This window comes from Sinocyclocheilus grahami, unplaced genomic scaffold (genome assembly GCF_001515645.1).
Source record: "Sinocyclocheilus grahami isolate Dianchi unplaced genomic scaffold, SAMN03320097.WGS_v1.1 scaffold1362.1, whole genome shotgun sequence".
Taxonomy (NCBI): Eukaryota; Metazoa; Chordata; class Actinopteri; order Cypriniformes; family Cyprinidae; genus Sinocyclocheilus; species Sinocyclocheilus grahami.
Genome location: NW_015506541.1, coordinates 1 through 10,278, shown reverse-complemented (window position 1 = coordinate 10,278; position 10,278 = coordinate 1). Strand labels below are relative to the sequence as shown.

At 39.2% G+C, this 10,278-nt stretch overlaps 2 protein-coding genes, 1 long non-coding RNA gene and 2 pseudogenes across 3 annotated transcripts; all 5 read right to left on the bottom strand.

The window, feature by feature from the left end:
• The window catches only part of LOC107569594 (histone H3-like), a 3,750-nt pseudogene extending 762 nt beyond the window's left edge, over positions 1–2,988 (bottom strand).
• Positions 550–1,326, bottom strand: LOC107569591 (structural maintenance of chromosomes protein 5-like). Its single transcript, XM_016255709.1, has 3 exons — positions 1,249–1,326; positions 989–1,133; positions 550–894 (listed from the first exon to the last, which is right to left on the bottom strand). The coding sequence occupies exons 1-3, from the start codon at positions 1,269–1,271 to the stop codon at positions 610–612; spliced, it is 453 nt and encodes a 150-aa protein (XP_016111195.1). The 5' UTR covers positions 1,272–1,326; the 3' UTR covers positions 550–609.
• On the bottom strand, positions 1,338–1,701 carry LOC107569595 (uncharacterized). Its single transcript, XR_001606920.1, has 3 exons — positions 1,661–1,701; positions 1,462–1,512; positions 1,338–1,388 (listed from the first exon to the last, which is right to left on the bottom strand). It is a non-coding gene; the product is annotated as an uncharacterized lncRNA (long non-coding RNA).
• A 718-nt stretch (positions 2,989–3,706) lies between the features above and the next one.
• LOC107569592 (histone H2A-like) lies at positions 3,707–4,278 on the bottom strand. The gene has a single exon (XM_016255710.1). It carries the CDS (start codon positions 4,116–4,118, stop codon positions 3,732–3,734), a length of 387 nt encoding a protein of 128 aa, XP_016111196.1. The 5' UTR covers positions 4,119–4,278; the 3' UTR covers positions 3,707–3,731.
• Positions 4,279–4,652: 374 nt separating this feature from the next.
• On the bottom strand, positions 4,653–5,065 carry LOC107569581 (histone H1-like; annotated as a pseudogene).
• Between the last annotated feature and the right edge of the window lie 5,213 nt (positions 5,066–10,278).

Sequence of the window (10,278 nt, the reverse complement as noted above, 5' to 3'; positions counted from 1 at the left end):
GATGCAGAAGTATAAATGAAAACTGACGCATAGCCTACGGCGTAGGTCCGACGCAGAAGTATAAATCAGCCTTTAGCCTTGTGGCTACTCGATCCGTACCGGAAACACGATTTGTACTGCGCATGCGCGGAAATGGCTACTCGATCCGTAGCGCGCATGCGCGGAAATGCGTCTACTTCCTGTCTGTATGACGAAACAATTTACGGCAATTTTGGGTAGTGACAGTTATAATACTACTAATAATTATTGTTTTCATGTGTTGACACTACCCGATCCGTACCGGAAATAGTCATTTACTAGTGATTCTCTTGATATAAATACACCCTTTTTTTTAAATATAAATTATATCGATTAAATTTGCACAAATTAAATCAATTCAGTAAAATTAAATAAAAGAAAAAAAATAGTTTACATTTGCTAGACTCTATTTGGGTAATACAGATGAGTATATAAGTGTGTTTTACATTTAATTATTAATTTTCTAAAAGATATGTTTTACTTATTTCAGCATACTTTAACAAATGTCTGCATCTAAGAAACACACAAATATTTTTTTTTCAAATTATTTATTCATAAATGAATTCATTCATTCCCTCCCTCCCTCATCTACTACAATTGCTCATTGAGGAACATGGCATTGACCTTCAGGCCTTGTTTATCAACACAGTATGACAAAAATGTTTCCATGTCATCTTGAGACGGAAATATAAACAAAAAGTCATCCTTTGCTTCAGGGAATTCACTCCCCAGGGCCTTCCTGAGTGCATTTTGTTTACTTTCACTGTTCATCTGCAGAAAAGCAGGCTCTGTCACCTCTCCACGGAATAAGTCTCTGTGATTGTTTACCCAGTACCAAGCTGTATGAAGGTCTCTCACAATAGTAGGCTGTTGCACCTAAATATACAAATATATAATGGCACAAATAAATTAAACTATTTATCCAACTTGCATGCAACTCTGTGATATATGACCAATACAATAAATTTACCTTATCAGTGTCCTCTTCAGCCACAACTCTTCTGCTGGGTGACTGTTTGGTGGTGGTGGATTTTGACACCCTAAAGACAGGCTCAAGGGTTCCCTGAAGGAGTTGGGATGCTTCTTCTGTCCAGTGTGCAAATCTCTGTCCATGCCTTTGTAAAATATGTATATGTACTCTATTTGTATAACACTTTTCTAGTATCACTTTGCCAACAGTGACTTAATACAGCCGAGATACTGAAATTGTATCTGTAGAGTCTGTCATACCCTTCAAGGCAAAACCTCTCCATCAACTGAATGCACCACCACTGGCGAATCAATGGCACTTCCTCCTAAAAGAATATATATAGAATATAGCTTACCTCTGTGAATGTTAGTGGGCATGATGTACAGGTGCTGAGAGCATACTGTGAAATACAAATAACACTGTACGAGTTTGATTTTATTATTTAACAGCTCTGACAAATGAAACATTCTTACCATCAGCATGTAGATGCCACAGGAATTCCCTGTACACTGTTGAGGAAAACACTGGAAAAGGATATAGATATAGGAGCTAAACAATTACAGTGAACGTAGCTTGATATAAAAAAAAAAAATTTGAATTAAGCACATGGCCCAGGTTGTAACAGAGTCAATTCTCTTTTTCATTATAAAATATTTCAGTACTAATAGTTACCTTTGATGATAAAATTCGTCGACACCCGTCTAACCTTCCGATGATTTAATTTGTAGCACTTACCAACAAGTTACTCTGCCAGACAATGATCATGACTTCAGATATCTAGAAGAATATATTCCAACAAAAATCACACGCATTTTATGAAGAAATGAAAGCCATTACACACATAAACTTAATGAATAGATGTTAATTTCGATGATTTGTTAGTTTTATTAGCTGTCACTAATAATTATATACAAATAATTATGCATCACATGCATAAGCCCACGATACAGTAGCCCAATCATATCGCTAGCACAAAGTGTAGTTGTTCGTTACCACGGCAACTGCTTGGTCTTCAGCTCATAAATATGTATGCATATCTATGCTTCAGCGTCCCACACCGCTTCTTGCAGGACATGTGAACGTGAAAAAAATGCTTAATGTGGCTTAAAGTACAATGACAAATTCGGAATACAATATTACTGATCATGCATACAGGGAAGCATATGAGCCCAGATTTTGAACACAACATCCAACGTTGCAGGTTAAGTGTTTTCCTATAGAAAACCGTTATAGAAAATGCATAAGCGTTGCTGTTTTGTGTTGCATTCATATTTTGGGTCCACCTGAATGCCTGTATATACAATTTGCATGATCATTAAGTTGTGTACTGAATTTGGTTCACTCTGTCTTTGTACTTCAAGCCACGTTAAGCATTTTTCACGTTAAGCGTTTGTCCTGCAAGAAGCGGGACGCTGAAGGCCAAGCGCTTGCCTTGGTAACGAACAACGATGCTTTGTGCTTTTGAAATGAGACGACTTACTGTATGAACATTGCATGTGATGCATGAAAGGGACAGCTAATTAAACTAATAAATAATCGAGATACACATCTATAAATTAAGTTTGTGTAATGCTTTCATTTCTTCATTAAATGCCTTGATTTCTTAACTGAAATATTGGTCTGGAATGTTTGAAGCCATAACTATTACACAAAAGTCTACATACAGATAATCTATCTGAAATCGTTATTAAATGATAGAATATACTCTTTAGATTACAGAACAAAGCAATGTTAGCGGTGTTCCTGCATGGCTTTGACCAACAGATGTCGCTAGCGTGCTGTCACTCTTGCGTTGCGCATGCGTCGAGTAAGTCTTTTTTTGTGGATTAGGCTTTCATTATTACGAGAAAGTTTCTCAATATAATGAGATACTAAGTCATAATTTTGAGAAAGTTTCTCATTATTATAACTTACAGAATTATATTTTTTCTCAACTGTGGCGGAAACGGGCTTCCATAGTTCTGGCCATTATCTCACAGTAGAAGTACTAGATCAAAATGTGAGAATAAGAACGCAAGGCTTGTTTTAAGTCTACAGCTGCCATGCGCTCATTGGACGGCGTAGAGTCAGTGGTTTTTGATTGGTTATTGTCTGGGGCCTCAAAATGACAGTTGACCAATGAATGTGCGTCTCCGGTTTTCAAACAAGAGGCAACAGTTTGTGGTTCCCGCCTAAATGTCCTGCATTCTTGTTCACGTTTGTATGTCAGATTATGTGATTTATTTATTGTTTTTAATACACATTAAATTAACATACTGGTTAAGAAAAAAAAAAGAATAGCGTCTCCGGTTTTCAAACAAGAGGCGACAGTTTGTGGTTCCCGCCTAAATGTCCTGCATTCTTGTTCACGTTTGTATGAAAACAGAACAGGCGAAGTCGGTCTTAAATTTGTATGTCAGATTATGTGATTTATTTATTGTTTTTAATACACATTAAATTAACATACTGGTTAAGAAAAAAAAAAAAGAATAGTCTGAATACTGTAAAACGCTTTGGATAAAAGGGTCTGCATAAATTATAACTATAGTACTGCAGAATTTAAATGCAATATGGCATAAACTACAGAAAACCATAATTGAAGAGAATTATATGGAACTTCAAATAAAATTTCACTTTTATAAGACCTTGTTTTAAATTTTGTTTCAGTTTGTGATCTATACAAACTGAATGAAAATCGCTCTCGCATGGAGAAATTGTGTGGCTCTTAAAAGAGCCGTTGGTTTGAGAATAAACTTCACTCGGTTTACTTGGCTTTGGCGGGTTTCTCGGTCTTCTTGGGCAGCAGCACGGCCTGGATGTTGGGCAGCACGCCGCCCTGAGCGATGGTCACGCCGCCAAAAAGCTTGTTCAGCTCCTCGTCGTTGCGCACCGCCAGCTGCAGGTGACGGGGGATGATACGGGACTTCTTGTTGTCCCGAGCGGCGTTTCCAGCCAGCTCCAGGATCTCAGCAGTGAGGTACTCGAGCACAGCGGCCAAATACACCGGAGCACCGGCACCGACGCGCTCGGCATAGTTGCCTTTGCGGAGAAGCCTGTGAACACGACCGACGGGGAACTGCAGTCCAGCTCTAGAGGAGCGAGTCTTGGCTTTAGCGCGGGCTTTTCCTCCGGTTTTGCCTCTTCCACTCATTGTGATAACAACTGTTACAAGACAGCTCAAAATACCAATGACACTTCAGAGAGCTGCGACGTTACTTTTAAAAGAGAGCGTGCCAGTCTCCTATTGGCTGGAGTCTGAATACGTTCCAAGCCAATCAGTGAACTTCTCTCAGAACTTCAAACCCCACCCTTTTTCTGCTGCTGACAACCCTCAAGCACAACGTTAACCATGTTTACGAGCTTCTTTATTGTGTGTACCTGTATTTATTTTTCTATATATTCCTTTATTTTTACTTATATACATTTTGACTTTACGTAAAACACTTTCAATTACCTTTGTGTATTAAATGTTACATCAACCTGTCTCACCTATTATTTATTTAATTAGTTTTAAGCATAATAAAGTGATTCAAGATAAATGTCTTACTTGAAGCAGAACATTAATTCTCAATTAAGTCCAAATGCAACATTACGCGACACTGAACAGAAATAATGCTCTCACTTTTAATTAGTGGGTGGCTCTTAAACGAGCCGTCTTGATAAAAAACATGTTAAAAATGACTGTTTATTTCTTCTTGGCTGCTGTCTTTTTAGGTTTGGCTGCTTTGGGTTTCACCGTCTGGAACGAGCTTGAACGAGCCGGAGGCGCCGACTCCTTTGGTCTGGACCAGGGTGCCTTTAGTCACCAGACTCTTGACGGCGATCTTGACGCGGGAGTTGTTCTTCTCCACATCGTAGCCACCGGCAGCGAGCGCTTTCTTCAGGGCGGCGAGGGACACACCGCTCCTCTCCTTAGATGCAGACACAGCATTAACGATGAGCTCGCTGACGCTTGGGCCCGCTGTCTTGCGTTTAGCCGCTGCTTTCTTCTTGGCCGCTTTGGTCACGGCAGCTGCTGGAGCGGTTTCTGCCATGATGTCTCTGATCGGATCTGGACTCGAACACAAACTGACTGATGATCAACAATGAGCCGCTGCTGGGCGGTAGGGATGAGCATATCGATACTGACGCGAGTATCGAAAGTATCGATACTCAAACAAAAACATCGATACTACGGTGCATTTTATTTATCAGTGGTTTTGTTTATTTAACAATAATAATAATAATAATAATAAGTACAATATGCATGGGATTGGACGAATAACCTTTGTTAGCGAGTAATTGTGTAGGATAGAACTATGTTCCTGCTCATCTGAACACGCGCAAATTTTGCAAGACAGAACTAATCAATCACAGATAGCATTCACTCACTGCTGACAGTGCATTCAAACAGGGCTGCGTTCCCCAAAAGTATCATAAGAAAGCATTAAAGCTTTTGGGAACGGCAGCCCTGAACAATGCTTATCAGAGGACAGAAAAAAAAACCATAAATGTTTGAGTTATTTCACAATAAACAAATTGAAATTGTAGCCTACATAGTTTGTGCAATTACAATTATTTAAATTGAACGTTGAAAGATAATATTGATCATGTAAAGGTTGCATTTTATGCATGCAACAGCCGGTCACTGGCAGTCCCTAATGGCAGTATAAATATTGCACTAAATCAAAAGTTCAAATGCTACAAATAAGTTAGAATATTAATGTTGTAATACTGGTAGCACTAATATAAAAATGTGATGATATGTGTTACAAAAAAGTAAAATTTTTTAAATATGTTGATGGTTGTATTTTTTTTATTTGATCTCAGTATTCCTATCAGTGTTGTATAAGGTTTTTTTATGCATAATAGTAACCCTACAATGTGATCAAACAGTTTAAAATAGCTGGGCTAAGATATATAACAATTTTTATGACTGCAGAAATATGTTAATTCAGTATACACATTATCCCACCGGTTACAATTGTGACTGACCATATAACATTGCGACTACAGTAAAAGAGCTTTTACACACTTTTCCAAAAAAATACAATAAATGTATTGATTATTTCAAATGGTTACTAATGACACATCATTTGGATATTTTCATGTCTGGGAAAAATTTGGGATTAAACGGGTTAAAATGCGTTTTAAACAAAGTTAAGTGGTTTTCATTACCCATTTTACTCTTAGTAATTCACTAATTTAATTTAAAAGTTTAGTGCAGAAGTATCGAATCGGTATCGATATCGACGATACTGCCTTGAAAAATATCGGTATCGTATCGAAAAACAAAATAAGGGGCTGCGCATTTAACCACAGCTGCGCATTTAACCACAGCATGAGAACCGTTTAGACTAAACTCGCTCTGTTCAGTGTCTGTGTTCCTCCGCGAGCGACCGGTGCTTGTGTTTTCTCCTTTCATATTTTGAATGAAATTCCAGTAAATGCGTTTTAAACAAAGTTAAGTGGTTTTCATTACCCATTTTACTCTTAGTAATTTAATAATTTAATTTAAAAGTTTAGTGCAGAAGTATCGAATCGGTATCGATATCGACGATACTGCCTTGAAAAATATCGGTATCGTATCGAAAACAAAATAAGGGGCTGCGCATTTAACCACAGCTGCGCATTTAACCACAGCATGAGAACCGTTTAGACTAAACTCGCTCTGTTCAGTGTCTGTGTTCCTCCGCGAGCGACCGGTGCTTGTGTTTTCTCCTTTCATATTTTGAATGAAATTCCAGCTGTACAATAGTTTAGTGGAGTAAAAACAACGTATACAAAGAGTAAAGGCACTAAACATTATTTACAGACTAAAGATTGCTACAAGTGAACATTTATTTTAACACCGTCAGATCAAATCCACGGCGTGTGCACGGTAAAGGACAAGGTTGCATGTATCTTTCATCTAATTTTGTGTAGGAGCGGATCTATATGGGATTACATTTGTGTCAATTAAAATGAATGTAATTTTTCAAGAAACTTGAAACTGAATAAAATGTCTTTGAAACTGAAAAAAAAATGTAATGCAGGCAAAATCTTTGACTTCGTTTTTAATACACTGCATGTTTTCTCTTCTTTCATTCGCTGATCTGTACTTACAAATGCGCTTCCAGAGTTTTCATTTACGCTTCTAAAGTTTTCGTTTTCGCTTCTGAAGTTTTCGGTTACGTTTCTGAAGTTTTCGGTTACGTTTCTGAAGTTTTCGTTCTGACACAAATCTCTCGTGGGGGCGGGGCTAGCAGTAGTGTGTTTTCATTGGCTACTGAGTTTTTGACTGACAGCTTCTTGACCTGGAAGTGAAGGCGTCAGTGACAGTGTTGCCTTATCAGTGTGGATGTGTTAGCGGCTTCCAAATGCGCTTCCGAAGTTTTCACTTCACTTCCAGGTCAAGAAGCTGTCAATCAAAAACTCAGTAGCCAATGAGAACACACTGCTACTAGCCCCGCCCCCATGAGAGATTTGTTGTCAGAATGGCGAACGAAAACTTCAGAAACGTAACTGAAAACTTCAGAAGCGTAAACGAAAGCTTAAGAAGCGTAAATGAAAACTTCGGTAGCGCATTTATAAGTACAGATCAGCGAATGAAAGAAGAGAAAACATGCAGTGTATTAAAAACTAAGTCAAATATTTTGCCTGCATTAAATTTTTTTCAGTTTCAAAGACATTTTATTCAGTTTCAATTTATATTTTCTTAAGTTTCTTGAAAAATTACATTCATTTTAATTGACACAAATGTAATCCCATAGATCTACCTGGGTGGCAACTGCCACCCTAAGAAAAAGCTGTGCCACCCCACCTGCCAACCCAGAATTATCACAGAATAAAATATAAATGTAAGCAGTGTTTCATGTGATACTTTTCAGCCGCAGCGATGACAGAGTAACACAAAATAATGGCAAAAACAGTCTTTTAATAAACTGCACGATGGTTGCACACGCACGCAGAGTGCCAATGTAGTCGGCTTCATTAACAAATTACTCTTATGAACCGGATCTTTTGAGTCAAAACCACAAAGCGCGGCCCAGTTGACTAACGAATTGTTTTTACATTTGTACGTGAATCAGATAATTACTGCTTTTCAGGTAACTAAGAAGTCATCTGAGAAATCTGATCCCGTCCGGATATGTCTGAGATTTATCGTATAATTGTTTGGTGATCCGATTTTCCGACCGCTCGCTCCACTTTCATCATGGATATAAGCCATGACAATAACATGAAATCAATAAGATGCCGATCACAGAAACTAATAGCAGAGTTAGGTAAGAATCTAGTCGTATTGCAGTTTTCTCGATTGATAATATAATCTGATAATTTTAGTTGGTACTATTTTCCCCAAACCATTAATTCAGTTTTCAAAACAAAGACACATTTTTCAAAAAGTTTAGCAATGAGTAAGTTAAACATTAGATAGCAAAACTGATGACACACCAATCAGAATCTCTGCATGCTCATCTCTTCTTTCCCAGTTTTCAAAAACTCAATAGATAATAATTAATATACTGTGTGGGGTGTTCCTAGATTTAAAAAAAAGTGTTTGACACTATTGATTATGGTTTATTAATAATGAAACTGGAGAGATATGGTATAAGAGGAAAAGCCTTTGCTTGGATAAAAAGTTACCTCAATGACAGATATCAATTTGTACAAATAAATAATGTTAAATCAGATGTAATGAAAGTTCCCTTTCATGGGAACTTCGAACTGCGTCCTCTAGGGGTCGCTATGGGGAACGCCACGTCGTGACCCGTGTCTGAAGCATACATTGAAAAAACACCAACTCCTTGGCCGGCGACAGCCATGACGTCACTACCGGTGCGACTATAGTATAAATAGGCGCCAGGAGCTACACATCATTCTCTTCTTTGTCTTCATTGACTGTTTTGTTTGAGGAAGAATCGCAGGTCAAAGGAAGGTAAGTAAAAGACCGAAGGAACGTGATTCAGACGGCGTCAGTGCTTTTGTCTGGATCAGAGTGATACCTCAGTATCTACTCATTTCCTTCGGGGGTCTTACATCTGCCCTTATCTTCACCTTCTTAAATTCCCCTGTAACCACCATCTCTCCACCTGACCGAGGTTAGGTGGGAAATTTCCTGCATTATAGTCTCCTATTCTCGACCTATTAGGTTTGGTTGGTTCTATGGCTTCATAGTGACCATCTTACTGATGGTCCGGTCTAGAGGCTTCTTTGGACAGAGCTCCGACGCGGGAACCATGGTGGGTGAGTACGATCCATGTCTAAATATATGTATATACTCTATATCTATATATATATATATATATATATATATATATATATATATATATCTGTGTGTGTGTGTGTGTGTATCTAATGAGCTGATGGTTGTGTGTACAACCCTTCTGTTAGTTTCTTTACAGTGTTTTCTGGGACCTGTGTGTTTCTATCCCTTTCTAGGGTAGGTCCTCGATGACGACTCCCTCTGCTGTGTTCAGAAACCGGGTGCTCGACTTGCAGTGTTTATTTTCACTCGTCGATATATGTCCAGACGGTAAGAAAAGCCGGGTTTTCAGCTTCATACTTCCTGGATCATGCGGCCATAACACAGGCTTCTGCGGGAGCCTTCGTGATCATCGGGCCCCCGGAGTGTCACTGCAAAAATTTCCTGGATGTCCGGGCTGGGGTTACGCTTTCATGCTACCCTGACTGGTCTACCGTATCTGGGTCGCCCTGAGGGTCTTGCCGATCACCAGGATATCCCCTCTTGCTGAGGCATCGAGCGGGAGGTATAGGTGGCGTTACGAGAACCTTCCTGTGTAAATGCTGTCTCGGGCAGTGCTCCCCTCAGCTTTGAGGGTTGTATTTGAGCTTGCCTCTCCCGTTTGGCCCAGTACTTCCAGGTATCTGTAAACAGATGCTCGAAAACTGTAAAATCCAAATACTATGGTAAGTGCACACGTTTTCTAAAATCCACATAGCTGGTAAGTGTGCACGTTATGCTTTGCCCACTTTTCTAAAATCCTGTATGGTAAGAGCTACGCACAAAGACTTTGTGCTCTTTTTGAGTGGTTTAAAACCCCGGTTCCGCCTTGGGCACCACTCCTCCTGTGTATCCTCTGGATACCTACTTTAACAGGGTGTTGCTACTAGGGGTCTGTTGAGACAGTTCATTCAGCACATACAAAGAGAATGTGCGGTAGCCCCTGTGTGACAGGCCAAGACTAGTATGATTCTAGGCTCTTGGTCGTATTCCCTTAAAGGAATCTATTCCTGATTCCAAGCCTTGAGCTCTACCGTTAGAGTCTGCCCCTAACAGGTAAGTATTTGGGGTATGTAGCCTAAGCCTTTGGCCGTAGGGAATAACGTCA